The sequence below is a fragment of the Narcine bancroftii genome, chromosome 14, assembly GCF_036971445.1.
Source record: "Narcine bancroftii isolate sNarBan1 chromosome 14, sNarBan1.hap1, whole genome shotgun sequence".
NCBI classification, from domain to species: domain Eukaryota; kingdom Metazoa; phylum Chordata; class Chondrichthyes; order Torpediniformes; family Narcinidae; genus Narcine; species Narcine bancroftii.
This window is the reverse complement of record NC_091482.1, coordinates 65,241,994-65,269,347: the sequence shown is the minus strand read 5'-3', so window position 1 is coordinate 65,269,347 and position 27,354 is coordinate 65,241,994. Positions and strand designations below refer to the sequence as shown.

Sequence of the window (27,354 nt, the reverse complement as noted above, 5' to 3'; positions counted from 1 at the left end):
TTTGGATGGAGCACAAAAAAGATTTATTATGATAGCCTTAGCTGTAGCAAAAAAATGTATTATGTCAACCTGGAAATCAGAAGATAGCCTAAGAATACAGCAATGGTACATAGATATGAATAAATGTATTCCATTGGAAAAAATAACATAATTTAAGAATTAACATCACAGTATTCGAACAAATTTGGGAACCGTACACGGAACACAACAGAGAAGTCCTACTGCGGACCTCCACCCCCTAAAATGACAGAATGAGAAGACGAAATGAACTGACCCAGTGTGTAAAAGTAGATGACACAATTTTCGTGTTTATTTTCATTGAGTGACGACATTGTTTATTGGGTTTAATGTATCGTATATGTTGAACGTTTAGTGGATGGGGAGGGGAGTGGGAAGGAGGGAGGGAAGGGAGGGGGGAAAAGGGGAGAAAATGACACTGTGTATATTCAAGAGGGAAAAGTTTGTGTATTTTGGTCAATATGGTTCATAGTGTGAAAAATAAAAAATTTAAAAAAAAATAAACAGGGAAGGTTGACCCACCAATCCACTGAGTGGTTACCTGTTACAACAACTTGCATCCATCGCATTGTAAAGGTAAGGATCCATTATTGCCACATAATACTACATTTAGAATGTAACATACATGAAATTCTTTAACTTTTGTCCTCCGTAAAGCAGGCAGAGAGTCACCGCATAGAAACCTACAGCACCTGGTCTCCAAGGCGGTCTCCCCTCCAAGTACTGTACCTTGTTAGCTTCCGAGATCAGTAAACTGCTCATAAAATTTCTCTCATTCTTCTAGAGGGGCATAGGTGTGGACATCATCAGAGGGGCACAGTGGACTCCACCACTGAATTTCTAGCCAACCTTCTCAGCAGGATGTAGAACATAGAACTCTACCACACAGTACAAGCCCTTCAGCCCATGATGTTGTGCTGACCTGTGTAAACCTATTCCACAACAATCTAATTCTTCCCTCCCTCACAGTCCATAACCCTCTATTTTCCTTACATCCATGTACCTATCTAAGAGCCTTTTGAATGACCTCTTTTGTACCAGCCTCCTCCACCAGCCCCAGCGATACATTCCCAGGAACCAACCACTCACTGTGCAAATAAATTTAACTTTGACATTATCTTCTTTTAAACTTTTGTTATTTTTTTCAAAATGTAGACATACACCACAGAAACAGGCTAATGAGCCCATCACCAAATACCACCCCCATACATTTTGAATTGTTGGAGGAAACCGATGAAAATGCGGGGAGGACATGCAAACTCCTTACAGACAGCGCGGGATCCAAACCCTGGTCGCTGGTGCTGTAATGGCATTTCACTAACCGCTACCCTAACCATGCCACCCCCTAAACTTTCCTCCATTCACATTAAAACTGGTATCTGCTATTGTTGTCCCAGGATGAAGGTGCTGGCAGTCCACCCTCATTATCTTATACACTTCTATGGGCAATGAATACCTGGCAGAGACTTCAAGAGAGAAGGGCGACGAATTTTTTTCCCTGACGATAATCTCTATTCCTTCCTGCAGGTGCTTGGTTACTATAACCGAAGAGGGATCAACCCGAAACACTTCCTGAAGGAGATCAAATCGATAGCAAGCCACCCGGATGACAAACATTTCTTCAATGTCTCAGATGAATCAGCCCTGAAGGATATCGTGGATGCTCTCGGGGCACGAATCTTCAGCCTTGAAGGTGACGTTGTATGAGTATCAGAGTTTATTGTCGTACACAATGTACCGATGCACCAAAGCTCTTACTTGCTGCAGCCACGCAGGTATATAAGATGCACCAAGTACAATTTTAAAATTTAGACATACAGCACGGTTACAGGCCATTTCGGCCCACGAGCCCGTGTTTCCCAATCACACCCAACTGACCTATAATCCTCATATGTTTTTGAAGGGTGGGGGGATCCGGAGTCCCTGGAGAAAACCCACACAGACATGGGGAGAACGTACAAACTCCTTACAGGTCGCACTAGAGTCGAATCCCAGTCCCAATTGCTGGCGCTGTAACAGCGTTGCGTTAACCGTGCCACGGTTGTAAAGAACTCCTTCACCTCTTCTCACAAAGTCAGGCCCACACTCTACATTAGGGAGGCACGGTTGATGTATCAGTTAGCTCAACGCCTTTACAGCGCCAGCAATCAGGACTGGGGCTCGAATCCCACGCTGTCTGTAAGGAGTTTGTACGTTCTCCCCGAGTCTGTGTGGGTTTTCCCAGGGGGCTCTAGTTTCCTCCTACCTTTCGAAAAGAACCGGGGGTTTTGGTTAATTGGGTGTAAATTGTGCAGCACGGACTCGTGGGTCGATTACCTGTTACTGTGCTATATGTTTAAATTTTTTAAAATGTATGGGTTAATTGGTCACATGGGTGTATTTAGGCAACGTGGGCTTATGGACTGGAAGGAACTATTATCACAATGTATCTCTGAATTATAAATAAACACTGTGGGTCAGGCAGCATCTGTGGAGGGAAATAGAGAGTCAATGTTTAGTCTTGATGAAAAGTTTTGATCCAAAACCTTGACCGTCCATTCCCCTCCACAGATTATGCCTGAACTGTTGAGGATCTCTGGCAACTCGATTTGTCCTTCGATCTCGAATTATGATGTTTTCTCTTTCCCATTGAAATATCCTTCTCCAGGAGTTACAAAGAAGATATGGTTTTGAGTCAGCTGGTCACCTAGTACTGATAAACCTTTCTTTCCTTTTTTTAATGTTAGGAACTAATATTCAGAACGAAACATCTTTTCAGCTAGAAATGTCACAAGCAGGATTTTCAACACATTTTGTTGAGGTAAGGTTTCCAATCGAATCACAGACAGCACTCCATCGGGGGTCTTGTCGTGAGTTGTGACTCTTGTCGTGAGTTGTGACTCTTGTCAGAACCCAAGTGTGAATCCGTCCTCCTTCTCAATACTTGGTCCCGACCTGGGACAGCGGGAAACAGAAACACAGCACTCTTAGCAAAAGTTAAAGTATGTTTTAATGTATTTATTATCTGACGATAAAAGGAACCTTGAATCTGTCCCACTGCATGTTAGTCACAGACATTCATCATGGAAGCCCGAGGATTCCTTGTTGACCACGAACCATCCATATACACTCATCCTGGATTCATCCTCTATTACACGTTCTCACCAACTCTCCCCAGATTCTACACACAAGGTGGACAATTAACAGCAACCATTTTACTGAGTGACCTACTCGCCTTGGAGGTGTGGGAGGGAACTGGAGCCCACACTGTCTCAGGGGAGGACATGCAAACTTCAGAAAGCCAGCGCTGGAGGGTAGGACTGAACCTGGTGCCGTGAGAGAGTGGCCCCACTACTGGACTGCCCAAGTAGCTGGCACTGTTACTTTCACCTGTTGAATTGGACACAGAAGTTTAAAAAGCCTGTGCACTGTGACTGGCTCATTCTTCCCACAGGCAAAGGGACAATATCGTGTAGGTTTAGGCACCACAGAAAATAGCAGGCACAGAAACAGACTCGATGGCCCTCCAGTCCGTGACGAACTCAATTTCTGCCTCGATCCACTGACCTGCACCCAGTCCATACCCCTTCCATCGAACCTGTCCAAATTTTTCTTAAATGTCAAAATTGAGCTGACAACTCATTCCACACTCCCACCACTTTCTGAGTGAAGTTGTTCCTCCTAACATTCCCCCAAAACTTGTCCCCTTTCACCTTTAACCCATGTCCTCTAGTTTTTATCTCACCTAACCTCAATGGGTGGCGGGGGTCTTTAAGGATAGAGGCTGCTTTTTTTAAGACACCACCTTGTAAAGATGTCCTCGATGGAGTGAAGTCTGGTGCCTGTGACGTCGCAGGCCAAGTTAACAACCCTTTATTCTTGTCCTGAGAGTTAGCGCCTCCATACCAGGCAGTGAAGCAACCAGCCAGAATGCTCTCCATAGTGCACCTATAGAAGTTTGAGTTTTCAGTGACATAATGAATCTCCTCAGACACCTCACAAAGTATGGCCGCTGACATCATCATGGAGGCTCCAGGATAGATTCTTCGAGATGTTGACACCAAGGAATTTGAAGTTCTTGGCCCTCTCCACTACTGAGCCCTCGATGAGGACTGGGTTGTGTTCCCCTGACTTTCTTCTGAAGTCCACAATCATCTCCTTGGTTTTGCTGATGTTGTTGTTACACCATTCAATGAGCTGATCTATCTCCCTCCTCTACGCTTCCTCGTTCCCATTTCTGATTCAGCCGACTATTGTGGTGTCATCGGCAAACTTGTAGATAGCATTGGAATTGTAACTGGCCACACAGTCATGGGCTAAAGTTGCAACTGTGTTGATAATCAATGAGGAGGAGACGTTGTTTTCAATTTGTACCGACTGTGGTCTTCCAATGAGAAAGTCAAGGATCCAGTTGCAGAGGGGGTGCAGAGGCCTAGAGTTTGTAGCTTCTTGACCAGCACTGAGGAAATAATGGTATTGAAGGCCGAGCTGTGGGCTATGAAGAGCAGTCATATGTATGAATTGCTATTTACGAGGTGATCCAGAGCTGAGTGGAGAGTCAGCAATATTGCATCTGCCATGGAGCAATTGTGACAATAGACAAATTAAAGTGGATCCAGATCTTTGCTTAGGTACATGTTAATTCTGGCCATGACCAGCCTCTTAGAGCTGGTTAGTCTATTGGGCGGTAGTGATTGAGACAGCTCACACTACCCTTCTTAGGCACCAGGATGATTGATGCCCTTTTGAAGCAGGTGGAAACCTCTGACTGCAGCAATGAGAGGTTGAAAATGTCCCTGAACACTCTGGCTAGTAGGTTGGTGCAGATTTTCAGTTCCCTGCCAGGTACGCTATCAGGGCCTGATGCCTTGCGAGGGTTCACCCTCTTGAATGAAGTTCTGACATTGCCCTCAGAGATAGATATCACTGGGTCCTTTTCAGGAATTCTAGTAAGCTCTGTTCTGTTTTTATCAAAGCGGGCATTGAAGTATTCAGCTCATCACAGCCATCTATAGAGTTGGCCCTCACTTTGTAGGCGGTAATGGCCTGCAGTCCCTGCCATAGCTGGCGTGGATCTGTCTCTGGCTTCCTCTGGAATTGCCACTTTGTTTCAGAGATGGCTTTCCGCAGGTCGTACCTGGACTTCTTGTAAAGATCCCGATCGCCTAATTTAATTCATTTAAGGACTCTTACTTGTGCATTTTATTGATTTTTTTTCTCTCTCTGTATTGCAGTTTGTTTACTATCATTATCTGTTTGCAGCTATTTGTTTGCATGTACACACTGTATACAATCTTTTTCCGCAAGTGGTAATTCTCCCTCGGCCGTGGAAAAAAGAATCTCAGGGTTGTGTGATGTCACGTATGTTCTCTGACAGTAAATCTGAAATTTGGCTTCACGAATGCTTTAGACAACTTCCCCGCAGTATCCCAACTCTTTTCTCAGTACTTTGATTTATGAAGGCCACTGTGCCAAAAGCTTTCTTTATGACACCACACAATTCAAGATTTTTTTATTGTAATGTAATCATGCAGAGAATGTAATATTACACAAAATCTCCTTCTGCCTGCCATTTGGCAGACTAAGAGTCAGCCTTAGTATTGCCTGGCACCCCTTAGAGTAAGGGAGAAAGAGTAGAAAAGGAGTCCCTCAGAGTCACAGAGTGTCCGTGAATTCACCTACCGTGTTCCCGCAGCCTCTGCAGCAGCGCAGACCCCTGTTTCATCCATCGGTAACCTGAGCTCCAGTTCCAAAGCTCTGACACGATCAGGGAGCCTTCAGCACCCAAGACCCTGCAGGAGCCCTTCTTGCCCTCAGCACCCTCACAAATCCTGGTTACGCGAGTCCCTCAACCACAAGTCGCTGACCACTTGCAGCCTGTGTAGGTTCTTCATCCGCTGAGCTCCATGCTGGTCTGCTGCCATGGTCACCGTCCTGTAGGGTCCTTCACATAATGCTTGGCTGGTAACATTTCAAGATCTGACATGGGGTAACCCCCTCAGGTTCCAGATGCCGGGCAGCTCTAACTGTGCTGCAGATGAAGTCTCCAGGGTTGGCTGCAGAGAAATGTTGACTCACATTCTCACTCTTGGCTTCATCAACATTGTTGGCTCGTGCCAAAATCATTACGACCGCATCAATTAAGATGGACAGATATTTGGAAAACAAATCTTTGACAGATTAAAAAGTTGTTTATGGTTTTTACTGGTGGATGAATATACCACCAATCACTGCGAGATGGTTTTAAATCGTTGAGGAGCCTCCTTCTCTGTGCCAGTGTGTTCAATCTTCTGTCTGCCTCCCCATTACACATTCCAAACTATATTTTGTTTATTTACTTGACATATTGGCACCTCTTTTTCTCTAAACTCTGTATAGTGATGTCTCCTTTCCTGAACCATTTTTTTCCCTTCATTTAAGACCTTTTTCTGTCCACTCATGTACCACTTTAAGTAATTCCTATGCCATAGGTGCTCGGTGATCAGTAAGGGATTGCTTAAGGTGGGATGTGAGTGGGAAGAAAAAGGTTTTAATCATACCTAATTGACTCGTTATGTGCACAGTTTCATAACTTCAAAGGAAATGGGCCAAAGACTATTTTTCTCAGCAAAATATTTCAGTAGCAATTGGGTCTAGAGCAGTGATTCTCAACCTTCCCTTCCCACCCACATCCCACCTTAAGCAATCCCTTACTAATCACAGAACACTGATAACATAACATAACAATTTACAGCACGGAAACAGGCCATTAGGCCCTTCTTGTCCGCACCGAACCAAACGCTTAAAGTGGGATTTGAATGGAAAGAAAAAGTTTGATAATCACTGACAAGTCTAATATTTCCTCCTTCTGATGAAAGCCCACCAACCTGAAACGGGAAGTTCTCCGCCAGGTGAGCCTGATCTGGAGAATCATAAAATAGCTCCAATGCAGAAGGAGATCATTCAGCCAACTGAGTCAATACAGGCCCTCGTAAAGCAAATCTGCCAGTTACACTTCTCCACTCACCCCACATCCCTGATCTTGAAACGTTACCAGCCAAGCATTATGTGAGGGACCCCACATAATTTTCTCTCAGCTGCCTATCCAATTCCTGTTTGATGATACCGATGGATTCCTTTTCAACCACCTTCACAGGCAATCACATCAGTATGTGCTCCAACCCTCTCTGCTTTTGATATTGAATTTTCAGCTGATTCATAAACTATGGGGAGACACGGTCAGCATTGCCGTTATTGCTGCACCATTAGAGCACCAGCGACTGGGGTTCATATCTGCTGCTTTCTGTAAGGAGTTTGCATGTACTCCCTGTGTCTGTGTGGGTTTCCTCCCACTTTTCAAAACGTATGGGGGCTGCAGATTAATTGGGTGTAACTGCACGGCACGGGTTTGTGGGCTGGAAGGGCCTGTCACCGTGCTCTACGTCTAAATTTAAATTAAATTTTTGGACAATTCCCATGAACTGTTAGCACATTAGATCGAGCATGATCAGTAAGAGAAGAAGAATTGTAAGTGTTTCAGGTCAGAGGCCTTGATGTGAGTTGCAACCTGAATCGTTGACCAGTCTTCTCCCACCGATTCTGCTCAACCCACTGAGTTCCTCCAGCAGATCGTTATTCACACCAGCTTCCAGCATCTGCAGTCTCCTGTGTGTCCCAAGAGCTGCCAATGGACTTCACCAGACAAAGTGGCACCACCTTAATGGCTCATAAAGATGGATGAATTGCAGCATCTTCATTTCTTGAGTTGCTCAAATGCAACTTCAGCCTTCCTTCATTCTACATTCAGTCTTAATCTTCAAACAACAAAACTACAACTCGGAGAAGCCCACCTCTGGTGGGTCAGTCCACAGAGACACTCAAATATCAGTACCAACAGATATCGGTCACCAGGAGGCACTCAGCAGTCCAACCTGGAATCCAACAGAGGATAAATGGAGACAGGAGCACAACACCCAACGCTCAGCTCGGTTTACTTTCCAATTCACTTGCGTTTTTTAACAGAAAAGATGGACGGCTGTAGGTAGATTTTGTCAATCTAGTGCAGCCATTCACAATGGGGTCCCTACAGCTCCTCCCACCCTTCTCCGAGGGGTCACAGCTCATTTAAGTAAAAGTCTTGTTTTCTTTCACCTCGTGCAATATAAATCTTTTTGTGTTTTTTTTTAATGCAGTCGGTAGGACAGAAATATGGAAGAAACCAGAACTTGACTGCTTCACAAGGAAGGTGTCTTTGACTGAGTACTCGGGGGGTGGGGGGGGGGGGGGGGGGAAGAGCCGGAAAAAAGGCTGAGAATGGCTGATTCAGTGTTTACACATCAGGACTGTTGATCCAGAGCAGTGGTTCTAAACCTTTCCCCCACCCCCCCCCCCCCTCTCACATACCACTTTTAAGTAATCCCTTGCTAACTACACAGAGAACCTATGGCACAAGGATTACCTAAGGTGGTATGTGAGTAGGATAAGGGAGATGAACTTAAATCCCATTCTAGCAACTGCGGGGGATTTAAATTCATTTTTTTTTTAAATCGATGAAGTAAATCTGGGATTAATGGTGTCCATGAAACTGTTGATATGAACTACAAATGGCAAAGGGTCTCAGGCCTGAAATTTTGTTTCTTTTTCCACAGAGGGTACAAAGTTTTTCCAGCATTTTTGGTTACAATTAGAAAGGCTTTTTTTTCCTTTCCCCACTCTCCATTACACCCTCTGCTTCAGGATTCCTGCATCTTTGCCTGGAATTTTTCTTTCTTTCCATTGCACACCATCAAACAGGGAAAAAGTAGAACAATCTCATCACAACGGAGCTCAAGTTTCCTTGAATGATCCAGGCAGTGTCCTCGATGCAGTTTAATGATGTTTTTCTCAGAGCCAATAGCTTTGCTAATTTATATTCAATTAAATCAAAGCAATATGCAAAAAGATCAGTGGATAGCGTTTAACTTGCTTATCAAAAGTTTGTAGTTGTATGCCTGCTGGATTAAAAAAATAACAGGATAAGTTGTTTATGTGGAAACTTCATGGAATTGAGTCATCTCAAGATTCACGTATTCGGACAGAACAAGTAATATTACACAAAATTGCCTTCTGCCTGCCAGAAGGGAGCGAAGAGTCAGCATTTAGTGTCATCCGGCGCCCCTTACAGTAAGAGAGAATGAGTGGCAAAAGAGAGTCCCTTCAGAGTTACTGAGTGTCTATGGATTCGCCTCCAGTGCTCCCACAGCCTCTGCCAGCTGCACTTTGGAAACCCGAGCTCCAGATCCAAACTTTTGACATGATCAGGAAGCCTTCAGTACCTGAGGCCCCTCTTGCCCTCAGCACCCTCTCGAATTCCAGTTCCGATACCTGGATCCCATGACTGATTCCCATGAGCCAGTCTCCAGCCCGTGGGGTTCCCCGACTGCAAGTCGTCGGCATCCTTTGCGGGTCCCTCAGCCGCTGAGCCCTCCCATCCCCCTGGCTGTAGTTACCTTCCCAATAGGTTTGCCTCCTCTGCTTCTCCTTCTCAAAGTGGGGGGGGGGGGGGTGCTGTCCCCATTTCTGTTTCTGGTGTCCTGCACTGGTCTGCTGCTCCCCTGGAGTCTGCAAACCCTCGAGGTCGTTGACGAGCACAGGTGCCGCCACCTTGGGCACAGATACTGCAGGATTTAACAGATCCTTTAACAGATCTCTCTCTAAGACATTGGTCTTGGGAGAAGAATTCAAGTTTCTACTCAAATGACTTTTGAATCGAACTCCTCCAAAAATTCTTTCAACTTTCAAAATATGTGACTGCTCTTTCAAGAAGTATTACAGTATGTGTAGCTCTCTCGGGACCAGGTTCTTGGAACTGAAAATAATGCACAGAATCAATGATTTATTGAATTGACGGGTCTTCTTGGAACAAACTCAGCAACAAAAAAAATTATTTCTGTTTTCCTACTGTGGCTTCTCGAAGAGAAAATGGATGTGGCCTATTGCTTTCTGTGTGAGCTTCAGTGAATGACTTCATGTGAAGGTCTCGGATCTGTTTATTGGCGTTACTTCACCAGCCCGCACTCACTTGTTACTCACCTGTTGCCAACATCCAACCGCTGCTCTTACTCTCTGCTACAAATGCAAATGGCTTGGTCCAAAGATGCTCCACTGGGAAAATCTTAGTTTTAAAATTGTTGCCCTTGCTAGCAAGTCCCTCCCAATCTCTGTAACATTTTCCACCTCCATGACCCTTCTGCATTCCTTCTGTTCTGGTTTTTACTGACCCCACCCCTCAACCCCAAACTCCATCACTGGCAGCCCCTGCTTTCAGTTGCTCAGACAACATCCCTGAGGACCTCGGTCACTCTCATTTCCTTAAAGCCATGCATCGGCGTGGAAGATTATTTTGAATTCTCTTTGTTGTGCCTTTTACTATGTGATTAAGTACGAGTTTATCGCCTCACATCTCCCGACTCCATCTCCAATTCCTTGGAAAGCAACTGACATGTTAAACACCTCACCCCTGCCTCACTCTCTTCTCACTCCTCCCTGCAGGGAGTTTGAAAACACCACCTCCAGATTCAAGGAGGGTTCATTCCTGCTGTTTACAAAATCTTGAACACACCTCTCACTAGAAAGGGATGACACCTTGCACTGTTTATCGTGACGGGCGCCATGGTTAGTGTGACGGTTAGGGTGACACTGTTACAGCGCCAGCGACCTGGGTTCGAATCTGTAAGGGGTCTGTATGTTTTTCTCGTGTCTGCGTGGATTTCTCCGGGTGCTCCGGTTTCCTCCCACCCTTCAAAATGTCAGTCAAATGGGCAGCACGAGCTTATAGGCTGGATGGGCCTGTTATTGTGCTGCAAGTCTGAATTTAACAAATTAAAATTTTATATTAAATTTAAACTCTCTTAACCCTGTACCCTGCAGTTTTATTTTATTGTAACACTATCTGCTGCAACTTTCCTTTTATTCCTGAATGATCTGTTGTACAATGTGTGGGTGGACTTGCCGGAATAGCACGCATAATGACACACTTCACTGCATCTTGGTACTCGTGACAAAAAAAAACAATTCAATTCAAACCGATGACCTCCCCCTTTCACCGACAGGATGGGATACTGCTTGGAGCCGTGGGTGCCTATGACTGGACCGGTGCCGTCTTAAAGCAAACCAGTCACGGTCGGGTGATCCCACCCAGAGAAGCCTACAAGACGGAATTTCCTGAGGAACTGAAGAACCATGGGGCCTACCTTGGTGAGCAGTCTTCACGTGCCTCCAGATGCTTTACAGCTCCTCAGGCAAAACGTCGCCAGATACCATGGCATCACTCTGAAACAATAATGTGATTTGTTTACGTGATTAAAGTTACTAAATTAGCCTGTCATGCCAGAGAAGAGCACATAATGATGGCCTGCTCCACAGCAAAAGCTCCCAGTGTGCACATCACATTTTCAGTTGTTGGTGATTAGGTACCATGCAGGCATACAGGTTGCAGTGTCTGAAACTTGCTTTACCACAGACATTGAATGAAGGAGAGAGAGGTTTGAGGAGGTTAATAGCAGCATTAAATTTCTAAATTTAAATTTAGCACTGAAATAGGCCATTTCAGCCCATGAGTCCGTGCCACCCAATTTACAACCCATTAACCTACACCCCTGGTATGTTTTGAAGGGTGGGAGGAAACCCAGAGACCCCAGAAAAAACCCACGCAGACACGGGAAGAGCATACAAACTCCTTTCAGACAGCGGGGGATTCAAACGCCAGTTCCGATCACTGGTGCTGGAAAGGCGATGTGTTAACTGCTACACCAAATGTGCCATCCCAGAACTGTCCACTTCAGGAGCTGGGTTGTTGGGTTTTAAGTTTTTGTGTTGTACAGCTCTTCAGCTCAACTCATCCATATCACCGTGAGCTAGTCCCACCCCTCAGATCCCTCCCAGCCTTTCCTCTCTATGAACCTGTCTAAATGCCCTTCAAATTTCATAATGGTACCCAATACTGCCTTATCACCCAGACCCACCACATTCTGTTTGGAAAAGATTGCCCCTCACTTTTCACCTTATCTTTGCCCCCCCCCCCCCCCACCCTGAGGATTGTATGTAAAGTCACCCTTCAGATCCCTACGCTCCGTGCTGTCTGAAGGAGTTTGTTCTCCCTGTGTCTGCATTGATTTCCTCTGAGGGTTCCAATTTCCTCCCACCGTTCAAAACATATTGGGGGTTGTAGGTCAATTGGGATATTTGGACGGCATGGGCTCGGTCAGAAAGGGCTTGTTACCATTGTACATGTCCAAATTTAAATTTGAAATATCCCTGACAGGCCCCCTGCAATTTTGATCTTCCCTTCCCAGAAGGCATCCGACCCCAGGGTTTATCCTCCTTAATATGCTTTAGGATCACCTCCTTTGTAATCGGGAGATGGTTAAAGACATTATCTGTTACTCCCTTTAATTCTTTAGCTCCTATGACCTCCTGCACAGCAAATACAGATGAGAAACGACAAACTTGTCCATCTTGTGTGGCTCCGTACATGTGGCCAGTGCACCCATTCCCCAAGCCTTGCCTCACAAGAGTTCACTGTTGGCACCCCTCAAAGTTCACAGGATGTCAACCCCGAACACTCCATCTGGCCCCTTCACAGAGATTGCTGGTCTGTAACCGAGCAAGAGCACTCACTCATTGAAAAGGAGATGCTAGATCCAGTCTAATTGCTCTACACTGGGATTTTCACTCCAGGTTTATTTTATTTCAGTCAAAACATTCCTTGTTAATTAGAAAACTATTGTTATTGGTCTCATGGAGAAGCAATGTTCCAAAACCGCAGAGCTTTACTGAATTTGAAACATAATTTCACAAGTTTCAAATGATTCAAAACATGTGATATCTGTATCAGAGTTTTACAGCCTGGAATAAGACCCTTTGGCCCAACATGCCCATTCCAAATTCTCTACCCAAGCTATTCCCATGTCCCCATACCCAATCCCACAAACAGTGACATAATAATCTGTGTGGGATGTCTGCTCTTCTCTGAATGGTCCCTGGCAATCTTCCTCACCCCAAGATGTTACAACCTCTCCTCCAAGAAAAGGCATGTCCAATCTCTTCAAGACCGTAGGGGACAGTCAGAGTGGGCCTTCAACCCACAACCTCCAGAGTCAAAGAGTTAACCAAGAAAGTCTGGAATAGAGTGCAATACACCAACGTGCTGGATAAACTCAGCAGGACACAAAGAATTTGCAGGAAGTCGAGGGTAAATTGTTGAAGGGCCCAGGCCTGAAACATTGGCTACGTTTCATTCTCTACGGATGTTGCGTGACCCTTTATGTTTCTCCAGCACATTTGTGTATTGTATCTGACTCAAAGGCTGATCTAAAAGTGGAAAATGCTGCATATCTTCATCATGTCAAGCAGCATTTGTGGAGACAGAAACAGAGATAGGATAAAGGTTTTTATGATGAGAAAAGAATGATTGGGTATGTACGAGGTGGAATTTAGATGGATGAGAGGTAACACTGAATGCCTCACACCTCTGAAAGGGCTTGACAAGGTGGACGTTGAGAGGAAACTAGGGAACTTTGCTATGAATCCCAGATGTTCTCAGATGATTCTTCTGAAGGTGTTACCTGCCAAGGCTAAATCTTGCATATACTCAAGGCCAGCAAAGTCATTTCTTGGTCTATAGCAGTGGTTTTCAAATGTTTTCTTTGCACTCACATACCACCTTAAGTAATCCCTATAGGTGTTCTATGATTAGAAAGGGAATTCTTAAGGTGGTATGTGAGTAGGGGAAAAAAAAGGGTTGAGAACCAATGCTCTAGGCCAATTGTTACTGCTTGAGAAAAATAGCCCATTTTCTTTGGAGTTATGAAAACGTGCACATAACAAGTCAATTAGGGACGATTAAAACAGTGGGTTTTCAACCTTTATCTTCCCACCCACATAGTAATCTCTTACAGAGCACCTATGGCTTAAGGATTACGTAAGGTGGTATGTGAGTGGAAAGAGAAAGTTTGGAAACCACTGGTCTAGAGGGAAGTCAAGGGTTATGAAGACAGAAAGAAAATGGGGCTGAGGCCAAAAATGAATGGTTTGGAAGGGCCAAAAATCCCACTTCTCATGTCCTGAGAGATTGAGATCAGAATCAGAATTTATTGTCATGAACACGTCACAGATTTTGTTGTTTTATGGCAGCGTCACAGAGCAAATATTGCTAGAAATTACATGTAAAAATAAATAAATGTGCAAAAAGAAAGGGAGATCATGTCTGTGGTTCATTGTCCGTTCAGAAATCTGATGGCAGAGGGGAAGAAGCCGTTTCTGTGCCACTGAGTGTTTGTCTTCAGGCTCCAGCCACTCTTCCTGACGGTAATAGTGTGAAGAGGGCACGGCCTGGGTGGTGAGGATCTTGAGGGTAGCGGCTGCTTTCTTACGACATCGCCTTTTGTAGATGTCCTTGATGGAGATCAACGACTTTTCCTCAGAAAGCTGGTACTCCCACCACCACCCCCCCAACGCTCGGTGTTTTGCCTTTCAGGTTACACCATTACTTCGGTGATGCCAAGATCCGGGAGGAGGTGGTACGTGTCGGGTGCTCCCAGGTTCAATCATACCGGAAAGGTCATCATCTTCACAATGAGGAACAACGGAAATGTCACAATTCAGCAGTCGCTGAAGGGTGAGCAGGTGAGTGGTCGCAGAGCTCTCGCTTAGAGGGGAAAGCCATCCATGTGTTACTGTTCCATTGACTCTCTGCACACACGCAACACAGATGTAGTTCGCATGAATGCCAATTTCCCCCCCACCCCCGTCCTCTCCAACACGTGTTATGTGCCGTCTGCCCTGATGCAGGACAACTGGAATGGAGCACATCAAAGCAGTGTGACAGATGGATTGTATTCTAATTCCCTGTGGCAGTTCTCCCAGCTCGATCAGGCTGCATATTTAAAAGTAGGATTGGGCCTGGCTGAGGAGCTTTGCTGTGAATCCTCAGGGGCTTAGGTTGTTTTGAAAAATGGATCTGTTATCGTAACCAATGCCGTTATTAATAAACCTCAATGAGACAAAAGCTGCATATTTCACCCAATAACAGCTAAATTTCTGAGGAATTTCATAATAAGAATTCTGGCTTTCTAAATACCTACCCATCTTATCCCTCAGCCTCAGTGTATTCCCTCAGTGTATTCCCACTGTTCTTGCTCCAGCAGCCACACCTGCCCTCTGACTCTTGCCCCTATCCCAGCCCCACGTTCTCTGATCCTCGACCCACTCCCAGTGCCTCCTGCCCTCTGACCCTTGCCCTTCGCCATCCCTCCTGTCCTCTGACCCTTGCCCCTACCTAGATCCACCTAAACTCTGACCTTCAACCACTCCCATCTGTTCTCGGACCCCTTGCCCCATTCCGTCCCATCTATCTATCTGGCCCGCCTTGCCTTAGGGCAAGGGGTCAGACCTGAAACATCGACCGTTCTCTTTCTCCTACTGATACTGCTCGAGCCGCTGAGTTCCTCCAGGGTCCAGTACAATTTAAAAATGCTCAAACCATGATCTCTTTCTGCTTACTCCGACACAACACTCACTCATAATATTTAACACTGACTATTAAACCACCAGTGGATCATTCTCTCCGTGTCTCCTTCAGATCGGATCCTACTTTGGAAGTGAGATAGCGCCCGTGGACGTGGATGCTGATGGAGTGACAGACATTTTACTGGTTGGTGCTCCCATGTATTTCAGTGATGGCAGAGAGAAAGGAAAAATCTACATCTATTCCCTCCACAAGGTAACTGCGAGAGCTGTGACTTGCTGAATTTCACCTGCACATTTGGGTTCTGCAATCACTAGAATGCAGATTTAGAATGACCACAACTTTTTCAGGGCCTGCTGCCTTTATCTGATTCCTTTCCAGGACTATTCTTCTGCAGTTACATTGGGAATGCAGGGAGTGGGACCAGGGGTATGCTACACTATGGAAGCCTGGAGCATCCTTTTCAGAATCAAAATTTATTGTCACGAGCAGGTCACGAAATTCATTGTTTTGCAGCCACATCCCAGTGCAAATATTTCTGTAAACCACCTTGCAAAATAAATAAAAATAGGTGCAAGAAAAAGAAAATGTCAAAGTGAGGCCGTGCCTGCAGTTCATTGTTCATTCAGGAATCTGATGGCGGAGGGGAAGAAGCTGTCCTTGTGCCGCTGAGAGTTCGTCTTCGGGCTCCTGTACCTTTTTCCTTACAGTAGGAGAGTGAGGAGGTCATCATCTGGGTGGTGAGAGTCCCCGAGGAATGAGGCTGGTTTTTTTTTATATAAAAGAGACCGCCTCTTGTAGATGTCCTCGATGGAGGGAACACTGATGCCCATGATGTCGTAGACTGAGTTAACCACTGGTCTGTCGTTCTGGAGTTTTATTTCCTGTCCTGAGCATTGGCACCTCCATACCAGAAAATGATGCAACCAGCCAGAATGCTCTCCATAGTACACCTGTGAAAGCTTACGAGTCTTCAGTGACATTCCGAATCTCCTCAAACTTCTCAAAGTATAGCCTGCTGGTGAGCCTTTTTCATGATTGTGTCAACATGGAGTGTCCAGAACAGATCCTTGGAGATGTTGACACCGAGGAATTTGAAGCTCTTGACCCACTTCACTGATGACCCCACGATGAGGACTATTTCGTGCTTTCATGATTCCCGTTAAGTGAAAGGTTGTTGTTGTCACACTTCTCAACAAGCTGATCGACAGCATCTCCCTCCTCTATGTTTCCTCATTGTCGTCTGTGATTCTGTCGGCAACTGTGGTGTCATCGGCGAATTTGTAGATAGCATTTGCTGAGTGGCCATAAAGAGGCTGGCCTTAATATTAATACTTTAAATGGGCAGACATTAAGTAACAAATCACAATTCAGCAGTTTTCTGCATTTTTCACTTTACAAAGAAACCCATTTTAGATGACGTTGATGTCCAAAGAAACTTATAGCAATAGAATCACAACATCTTACAGGCCAAATTCTCCAAGGTTTGGCCATACTCCCTATTTTCCTAATCTAAGACTGTAATCAGGACAGGACAACCACTCATAGTTTAACAGGAATATTTACAGATGTTGGGATCTAGTGCAGTACAGAAAAGTGCTGGAGAAACTCAGCAGGTCAGGTAGCGTCCATAGAAAATAAAAGGCACCCAACGTTTCGGGCTTGAGCCCTTTTTCGTAAATATGGAAGAGGTAGTGACGTGAATAAAAAAAAGTGAGGGAGAGGGGAGGAGGCGAGGAGAGGCATATTCCCAATGAAGGGATCAGGGCTGAAATGTTGACTGCCTTTTACTTTCTCTGGACACTGCGCGACCTGCTGAGTTTAAATTCAGAAATACAGCATGGTTACAGGCCCTTACACCCCACAAGTCCATGCCACCCAATTACCCCAGCTACAACTCAAGGTATGTTTTGAATGGTAGGAGGAAACTGGAGCCCCTAGGGAAAACCCACACTGGGGGGGGGGGGGGGGGGTAGAACGTACTAACTCGTTACAGACAGCGTGGGATTCGAACCTTGATAATGCCATAGGCGCTCTATGGTTAGTAGGGGATTACTTAAGGTGGTATATGATGGGGGAAAAAATGCTCTGAACATTATCCACTCAGTTCAAGAAGAGTATGTGTACAGATATCGTCAACAACAGTGACTCTCTTTTTGCTTCTGTTTCTCGCTTACTGTATGGGGCACCGGGCAACACTAGTGGTGACTCTCTGTCATACAGCAGGCAGAAGGCAAGTTCATGTAATATTACATGTTCTGTCCTATTACATGACAACAAAGGAATCTTGAATCTCTAACACAGACAAACCTCCGAGCTGTTATAAAATTGACGATGGGAAGAGACAAAGACAGATAAGCAATTCTTGGTGAAAGAGGCCAAGGAGGTACAGGAGGAAAGGAAATGAGATTGTCCTGAATATAAAGCCTAACATGAGATCTGGCAATGACAGAATGACTGAAATCAGATGGCTGAATGGGCCACATTTAGATTGATGTGGATGTGTGCCATAGGGCTGAGGGAAGCAGAGAGAAGATGTACCTTGGAGGAAGTAAAACTGAAGCACATTTTCTTGCAGTATTTTTATATATTTTGTAAGGTGTTTATAATAATGTTTTCATTGCTGCAAAACAATGAATTTTGTGACATGACAATAAATTCTGATTCTGAACTAAAATTCCCGCCCGTACTGCCCACATCTGCAGAAATGAATGAATTCCCTTTGCAGACCAGTATTCAATATGATCCAAGCAGAAGAGCAAACAACTACATTCAGTCTCTCAGGATCCAAACCTCCTGTAGGCCTTTGCTAAGCTCACCTGCATCTGTGGCAGATATTCCTTGCTATTGGCTTTTTGCTTTCTTCACAGTTTTACAGGCAAATTTTAGTACAAGATTCTGCCGTAACATTTAGAACCTGCTGGTTTGTTTTACAGAGAGTTTTCATTTTCAATAGTTTTCTGGAAATTTCCAACACTTCCCAAAATTCTCGCTTTGGCTCCACCATCGCTGCCGTTCGTGACCTCAACTACGATAAGTTCAATGACGTGGTGGTGGGAGCACCACTGGAAGATAACCATCGTGGAGCAGTTTACGTGTTTCACGGACGTGACAAAAACATCCTGAAGGGCTACAAACAGGTAGGAGATCCAGTGGTGGGTTGGCAACTCCTCTAACCTTGCTGGGAATTCTGCTGCCGTTTGAAACCTGGATCAATGGGACTCTTTCTTTTTTAAATATTTTTATTGAGTTTGACCTGTAAATCCTACATACAAAGTCATCTAATATAGCAAACAACAGCTCATATCATATACATATAACAAATTAAACATATAATTCAATCAAAATCCTATCCATAAATGTTTATTTAACTTATTTCTTTAAAACATCAAATTCTATCAATTAACAGTTTATTCCTTTCTCATAATATATCCCAATATAGTTCTGGATAAAAAAATAGATAGGACGAAAATTAAACAATCCTGGTATATAAACAAAGGATAAATTCTATCTTAATTAATAATATGATCCATGACAACCCATAATTAGCTCATCTAAAATAAAAGAAAAGATAAAAAAGGAAAGAAAACAAAAATCGGATTTTTGTTTTCTTTCTTTTTTTCCAGACTAGTTAGTTAAATATGTAGCAGCTCTTTTGTTTAACCGAGATTGGTCCAAATGCATCAGGCAGAGTGGCCCTTTCCCTGTCTTACTCATTTCCCAAACGCTACCAAATCGATGGTGATGAAACTTTATTATCATATACAGAAGTACAATGTACAGATGCAATGATATTCTTGCTGCAGCTACATTGGTACATAAAACACACTAACAATCAGTATGTTAAATTAACACGATCCACATGAGAGAATAAACAAGATAATACAGTAAAACACCCTGGTATCTGGCACCCATAAGGATTGTTAGATGCCGGAAAAGTGAATTTTCAGGTTGCTTGAGACTGCATGCTGTGTGAACGGAGAACTAACGGCAAGGTGTGCCATTTTTCAACTTGAGCAATTTCCACAATTTTTTATTTTGCCAGTCGCTTGAGGTTGCCAGTTGTTTGAATTTCGGATAACAGAGAATTTACTGTAAATATAAAAAGATAACTAGATGCAGTAGTTAAAAAAAAGGTGTTATTTCAATAGTAGAGGCAGACAGATCTTTGGAGTCGTGTTATGGTTCGGGTAGTTTGGAGGTTCAAGAACCTGGATTATTGTTGGCATAAATTTAATTCTTCCAGGCACCATTAATTTGCATTTAAAAAGCACTTAAAATATAAAGATACTCTTCTCAGGGGGAAAATCAAATAATATGCATCCTGACCCAAAATGTTGGTTATCTTTTCCTTCCCATGGACGCTGCGTTACCTGTTGAGTTTCTCCAGAATGTTTGTGTATTGCCCTCAACCCCAGCATCTGCAGACTTTCTTGTTTAAGTTCTCACATCGTTGCTTGTTTGTGAGAGCTTGTCGTGTAGAAATTGAATGACATTGGAGACTACATTTCAAAGGTATGCAAGGCATAAGGCCTCTTCAGTCATCCTTATGTACAGGAAAGAGCTATATACAGTAAGATCCCAGTTATCTGGAATTCAGGCAACTGGCAGCCTCAAGCAACAGGCAAAAAAAATCACAGAAAATAAATAGGAAAGTTTAAGATTGGCGCCCCCTAGTGGTTAGTTTACCAACCACGCAACACACAAACTCAAACAACTGGCAAATTCACTTATCTGGCATTTACCAATCCCCGTAGGTGCCAGATACTGGGGGTTTTACTGCACGTAAGGCTTTCTTAATCTTTTAATTTCAAACAAACAACAAATAGCAGGACCCTGGAAATAATTTTATGGCAACTAAAAATTTTATGCTAAACACACTCTACTGGGGGAACTCAGCATCAGTTGGAGAAAAAGAGTGGTCAGTTTCAAGCCAAACTTCTTTATCAGCTGGTCGACCGCTGATTTCCGCCAGTAGAATGCTTAGGTTCAGATTCCAGCGTTTGTAGTCTCCTGTGTATCTCTACTAAGAATTTCATGCCTGTTCCTCATGGCATTTGGCTGATAGCAGGTGAATGAATTTTGTTGATGAATCTGTGAGTGGTTAATCATTTCTGAGGTTGTGAATTTACTTGAGTGAAAACAAATGTTCGTGAGAGCTTAAATAGAATAATCTTATTCAAAGTGAACTTCAGTGCTTTTTTTTGTTTTAGTTCCTTCTGAGAGTTAAATCAGGGTCACTGGATTTGTTCACTTCCGTTTGGAAGCCAGCTGCGTCTGAGCTCTTTCATCCATTGTTTGTACTCGAGCAGACACAGTAATGACAAAAATTCCCAGGTTAGCAAATGGCAAGCCAACAGTGAACTGTGTTCAAAAGCAAAAAAAACCTGCAGATGGGGACACAAGAGACTGCTGGTACTGAAATCGAGATCCTTTTAAAAAAAAACAAACTGCTGGAGGAACTCAGTGGGTCAGGTAGCGTCAGTGGAGGAAAATGGACCGTCAACATTTCAGGTTGAAACTCTGCTTCGGGTCCTGAAATGTTGACTCTCCATTTCCTTCTGTGGATGCTCCCTGAACCTCACACCCCAACCCTCTAGCAGATGCCGAGAATCTGAAATAAAGCCAGGAAATGCATCATCTCTGGAAAGAAAAAGGTAATATTTCTGGGGAGAAGATACACTGGGCAACAATGTTTTCTAATGGTTTGCTTCCTGAAAAATAAATAATTGGGGATTATGATAGACAACTTCAAGCTGATTTCAGATAATTTCAGATTTGCCGTATCACATAGGAAATTGGAGAAACATTAAATTAATTTTTATTTAATTTAGCTGTTTAATCATATAATACTAACAAGTTGTGTTGGTTCAACTGACCAAAAAATGCTTTCCCATTGATTTTCATTTGTACTCAGCATCTGATGCCTCTCATGTCAGTGTCCAACAATAGTTGGCCAGCATTGATGGATTCCACTTCCCTTGATACCGCTTTTCCACGGTCGCAGTGCCCTGGTGAAATCTTTCACCATGTTCGTCACCGATTGCACCAAGATCAGCAGGGAAGACGTCCAAGTACAAATGCAGAGAATTAATTTTCAACAACACTGCACTTCATAGTTTTGTATGTTTAAAGTAGACTTAAAAGATTAGAGAAAAATTTTAAAAAAAAAACAGGTTTATATCTAAAAATAAACAGTTCATGATAGGAATTGTTTTTAAGGTGATTTTTGAAATCCCAATACCCATAAAATATACCCAATAGTGTTCAGGAAGCAAAATCTTCATTGTCCAGTGTTATCTGTCTGAAGGGAATTTGTTTCCCTTCCCATAGATTCCACCGGACTTGCTGAGTATTTCTTGCATTCTCTGATTCTGCTTGGAGACGTATGATCACTCTCAGTCTGAACACGTCCATTTATATTCAAGAGGCAGAGAATCCCATCTGAGTTTCCCCATCCTTACCCAAGGCAGAATTTCTACTTATCAGTAATGCAAGAAATGGTACTCGAGAAAAGATACAAAAGCGAGAGATGTAAACAGAGCAAGAAATGTAAACAAATTCACTGTTCAATCAGAAAAAAAATTATTATTCAATAATAAAGTGTACAATGTAAGAGTCCTTAAATGAGTCTCTGATTGAGTTTGTTGTTGAGGAGTCTGATGGTGGAAGGGGAGCAGCCGTTCCTGAACCTGGTGGTGCGAGTCTTGTGGCACCGATACCTCTTTCCTGATGGCAGCAGTGAGAACAGAGCATGTGCTGGGTGGTGTGGATCCTTGAAGATTGCTGCTGCTCTCCGACGGCAGCGTTCCCTGTAGATTTTCTTGATGATGGGAAGAGTTTTGCCTGGGATGTGTCCACTACCATTAGTGATTGGGTCCAGGAAATGTCCTCTGAAATACTCCCGAGAATTTAAGTGTGCTCACCCTCTCCACTTCTGATCCCCCACTGATTACTGGATTGTTTTTGGTGATTAGTGGGTGTGAGGTTGTTGTTGGTGCACCCTTCAGCCAAGTTTTCAATCTTCTCTCCTGTTTGCTGGCTCATCCCCCCTTTTTATACAACCCACTCCCCTGGAGTCGTCAGCAAACTTGGAAATGGTGTAGTTTTTGTACCAAGCCACAGGTGTATAGCAAGTAGAGTGGGGGCTAAGAATTCAGCCCTGTGGTGCTCCGGATTGTGGAGGTGAGTTAGACACACTCATTCACTCCCCTGGCTTCAGTCCCCACATGCCTGAGGTGAGGTATAGATAGGGGAGACTGCAGGAACCTTTTCCACAGGGATCAAAAAAGGAACCAGAGGCAGAGATTTAGAAGGGATGTGAGGGGGTGGGGGGAACATTTTTTTTCCCCCTCAGAGAGTGGCGAGTTCCTGGAATGCACCCGTGTAGAGGACAATGGAATTAGAGTCACGGACGGCATTTCAGAGTTGTCGAGAAGATCACTTGAATTGCTGAGGTATGAAAGGTTAGGGCCCAAGTACTGGAGAATGGGAACATTTTGGATGGGCAACTACAGGCTGAGATGGATATAATGGGCTGAATGGCCTGCTTGTATTCTGGAATTCCTCAGCTCCCCTCCTTTAGGGAAGGCAACCATATTATTCAAACCATTGGTCATCAGCCTCTTACCCTGATATCCTCACTGAGAAGACTGGCAGAGAACAGATAGACAGATTTATGAATATTTAAGGGAAATAAGAGCTATGTGGAGCAGACGGGTAGGTGGCCAGATCAGCCACTGTCCTGTTGAATGGCGGAGCAGGCTTGACGGGCCAACTCCTGCTCTCATTTCTACCGAATGTTGTTTGGCGTCACCCCTCACCCAGCAATATTACACACCCACCTTTCTCTCCGATTGCTGCTTTTCAGAGGATCAGGGCCTCGGACGTCAGTCCTGGCCTGCTATACTTTGGCCGCAGTATCCATGGACAATTGGACATGAACGAAGACGGGCTGGTGGACCTGGCAATCGGAGCGCTCGGCAGTGCTGTTCAGTTGTGGTTGGTTCATTGACGTTTTTACGAGGATTTTTGCCAATAATTTGTTTGATCACAATGTTCACCATTAGTCCAACCACAACACACCACTTGGCACGAGAATCACAAGTCATCATGGTTCATTTCATGGTCTGCAGTGAGTTAACTGATCTCAGTCCAAGCCTCCCACTTCCATAGGAAAGGTGCTTTCTTTGATTTCCCCAGGCTGTGTAGAAGTGACTTCACAGCCATCTGTTTCACTTTGAGACTCATCCAAAGGTCCATGTGCTTACACTTCAATGTGACCCTGCCTATCCATTGCTGAGAAGATGCTGAGTGTTTAGCCATGCACTGAGGACTACATTCTACTGACCCATGCTCACTTCCATCAATGAGCTCAAACGTTGGGATGTCATGTTACATTTGTACAAGTTGCTGGCAAATCCACACTTACAACACGTTCAGAAGCAGAATTTATTGTCATGAACAGGCCACGAAATTCATTGTTTTGTGGCAGCGTCACAGTCCAAACATTTCTATAAACCACATTTCATAATAAATAAATTAGTGCAAGAAAATGAAAAAGACAAAGCAAGGCCGTGTCTGTGGTTCACTGTTCATCCAGGAATGTAATGGCGGAGGGGAAGAAGCCGTCCTTGTACTGCTGAGAGCTCGTCTTTAGCTCCTGTACTTTTGCCCTGATGGTGGCAGAGTAAAGAGGATGGTGGGGGTCTTTGCGGATAAAGGCCGCTTTCTTAAGACACCGCCTCTTGTCGATGTCCTCGATGGAGTGAAGTCTGGTGCCCATGATGTCGCAGGCCAAGTTGACACGTTGGCAAGACCACAGTATTGCGCTTGCTCGGCTAGAGGAAGGACGTCATTATGCTGGAAAGGGTGCAGAAAAGATTCATGAGGATATTGAAGGGCTTGGGTTATAGGTAGGGATTGACTTGGCTGGGGATTTTCTCCCTAGAGTGAAATATGATAGGCTGGATGCTGTCATTGTAGTAGAAACACACAAAATCCTGGAGGACTCAGCTGGCCATTTCAGCATCAATAGGAGACAAAGATATTGCCAATATTTCAGGCCTCTGTCCTTCTTCAAGGTAAAATCAGAAAAGCCAGAAGTAGGAAATATCAGAAAGTTTCAGAATCCAAACAAATGGGGGAGGAATCCAGACCAACAAAAAGAGTTAATTGGATGTTATAAAAGACGAGATAGAATTGATCATGTCTGTGTGTAAAGGAGACAGGGAGACACGACGGGGAAGCAGGGGGTAAGGCTAACCCAAGCCAGAGAAGTCAATATTAATGCTATCTGGTTGGAGGGTGTCCAGTCAGAAGATGAGATGTTGTTCCTCCTATTTATGGGTGGTCTCAGTCTGACAGTGCATGAGACCATGGACAGACATGTCGGCAAGGGAATGAGATGGGGGAATTGAAATGACTGGCCACTGGGAGATCCACGCTATTGCAGCAGACAGAGCCGAGGCGCTCGACAAAATGATCTCCCAGTCTGCGTCCATTCTCTCCAATGTAGAGGAGACCCTGGAGAAAGGTCCTCGAGGCTGACCTTGTAGAGGTCTACAACATCATACATGACATAGATAAGATGGCAGGCCCCAGTAGAGAAGTCCAAAGCTAAAGGCGATAGATTTAGAGTGAGGGGAAAGATTTAGAGGTGATTAGAGGGGCAACCTTAAACAGAGAGGGTGATGTATATAAGAAGTAAGCTGCCTGAGGAAGGCAGGTAAATGGACGGAAAGTGTTGAGGGAGGATGGACCAAATGCAAGGAGGCAGCTGGGTCAGCATGGACAATTTGGACTGAAGGGCCTATTTCCCTACAGCCTTTGTCTATTGTGGATGTGCCGTTCAAAATCAACAATCTTGTTGCTTCAGAGGTGCTGGTTTACCCAAGAATCTCTTTCTATAATCCACAGGTCTCGCAGCATAATCCAGGTCAATGCCAGCATGAGATTTGAACCACCAAAGATCAACATTTTCAACAAAGATTGCAGGCGAAATGACAAAGAGTGCAACTGCATGATTGCATTTATCTGTTTTACAGTCACCACCAAAACCCCTGGACTTCAGAATGACACCTTGGGTGAGTGAGTGTCCCACTATTACAGAGCTGGAAATTCAACCAGCGACCGACAGGAAAGGTTGGTTCCACCCTCATGCATCAAGGCATCTGGACTCCTGACCTCATCCAGTACCACAAAGCTGATCCAAGTTACTGTCAGCTGGGCGTTGAACTCGATTCAAGAACTTAGAGATTTTGGGGTCCATGTCCATGGGACACTCAAAGCTGCTGTACAGGTGGATAGTGTGGTTAAGAAGGAGCAGGTGTATTGGACTTCATTAACCGTGAGATTGAGTTCAAGAGCCATCAAGAGTTCCAGCTGTCTAAGACTTGAGGTAGATACCACAGTTCTGGTCACCTCACTACAGGAAGGATGGGGATCCTGCAGAGAGGGAGCAGAGGAGATTTACAACGATGTTGCCTGGATTGGAGAGCATGCCTTACGAGGATAGGTCAAGTGAACTTGATCATTGTTATAAATAGAGGTGTACAAGATGAGGAGATGCATTGATCATGTGGATGGCCAGACACTTTTTTCCCTTGGCTGAAATGAGGGAGCATAGTTTGAAGGTGCTTGGGAGAAAGCGCAGGGTGGGGGGGGGGGGGGGGGGTGGTGGGCAGATGAAAAAAGGTACATTTTTCACAGGGAGTGTGGTGGGTGACTTGGTTTAAAACTGATCTCAAAATCCATTCTTCTGGCTGGGCTTAACATGGCTTGGTGCCAAACTTTATTTCCAATGCCTTGGGCTATCTTGCTACCTTAAAGGTGCAATTTTTTATTCATTCACGAGTCACAGATATTACTAGCACTGTCTGTGTATATTCATAATTATACCCCTGAACCAAGGAGGTAGTTTAGTCAGCCATATTAGAACATAGAACACTATAGTATAGTATAGTATAGCACAGTATAGGCCCCTCAGCCCTCAATGTTGTACCGACCCATATATTCCTTAAAAAAAAAGTACCAAACTCGTTCTATCCTATAACCTATTTTTCTTTCATCCATGTGCCTGTCTAAGAGTCTCTTAAATGCCCCTAATGTTTCAGCCTCCACCACCATCCTTGGCAAGCCATTCCAGGCACCCATAATTCTCTGCATAAAAAACATCCCTGATGTCTCCCCTAAACTTCCCTCCCTTCATTTTGTACATACGTTCTCTGGTGTTTGCTTTTCTGCCATGAGAAACGGGTGCTGGCAGTCCACCCTATCTATGCCTCTCATAATCTTGTAGACCTCTATCAAGTCTCCTCTCATCCTTCCACTCTCCAAAGAGAAAAGTCCCAGTTCTACTAACCTTGCCTCATAAGACTTGTTTTCCAAACCAGACAACATTCTCTCCATAGCTTCCACATCCTTCCAATAATGAGGTGACCAAAGATTTGTAGATTTGCAACATGACCCCTCTACATCTGAATTCAATCCCCCTATCATTAATGTTGAGCTTCATTAATCCCATAGGCCTTTTAACCATCCTATCAACCTGTGTGGTGACCTTGAGGGATGTATGGATTTGAATTCCAATGTTCCTCTGTTCATCCACACTCTTAAGTAACCAACCATTATCCCTGTGCTCAGCCTTCTGGTTTGTTCTTCCAAAATGCATCACCTCAGACAGATCCAGATTGAATTCCATCTGCCATTTCTCTGCCCAACTCTTGTAACATTCGACAACCTTCAGCTCCATCCACAACTCCTCCACAAACTTACTGACCCATCCTTCCATCTCTTCAACCAGGTCATTTTATAAAATCACAAAGAGCAGGTGTCCCAGAACAGATCCTTGTGTCACTCCTCTAGTCACTGAC

At 44.3% G+C, this 27,354-nt stretch overlaps 1 protein-coding gene across 5 annotated transcripts in view; it reads left to right on the top strand.

Moving 5' to 3' along the window:
- Positions 1 to 27,354, top strand: part of itga11a (integrin, alpha 11a) — a 133,764-nt gene that overhangs the window by 61,477 nt on the left and 44,933 nt on the right. For all 5 annotated transcript variants that reach the window (XM_069910501.1, XM_069910503.1, XM_069910500.1 and 2 more), the window contains exons 9-16: positions 1,546 to 1,711; positions 2,745 to 2,818; positions 11,067 to 11,211; positions 14,492 to 14,640; positions 15,596 to 15,736; positions 18,418 to 18,621; positions 23,352 to 23,482; positions 25,400 to 25,566. In XM_069910501.1, the coding sequence (XP_069766602.1) occupies positions 1,546 to 1,711; positions 2,745 to 2,818; positions 11,067 to 11,211; positions 14,492 to 14,640; positions 15,596 to 15,736; positions 18,418 to 18,621; positions 23,352 to 23,482; positions 25,400 to 25,566 (1,177 nt within the window). The remainder of the gene's footprint in view (positions 1 to 1,545; positions 1,712 to 2,744; positions 2,819 to 11,066; positions 11,212 to 14,491; positions 14,641 to 15,595; positions 15,737 to 18,417; positions 18,622 to 23,351; positions 23,483 to 25,399; positions 25,567 to 27,354) is intronic.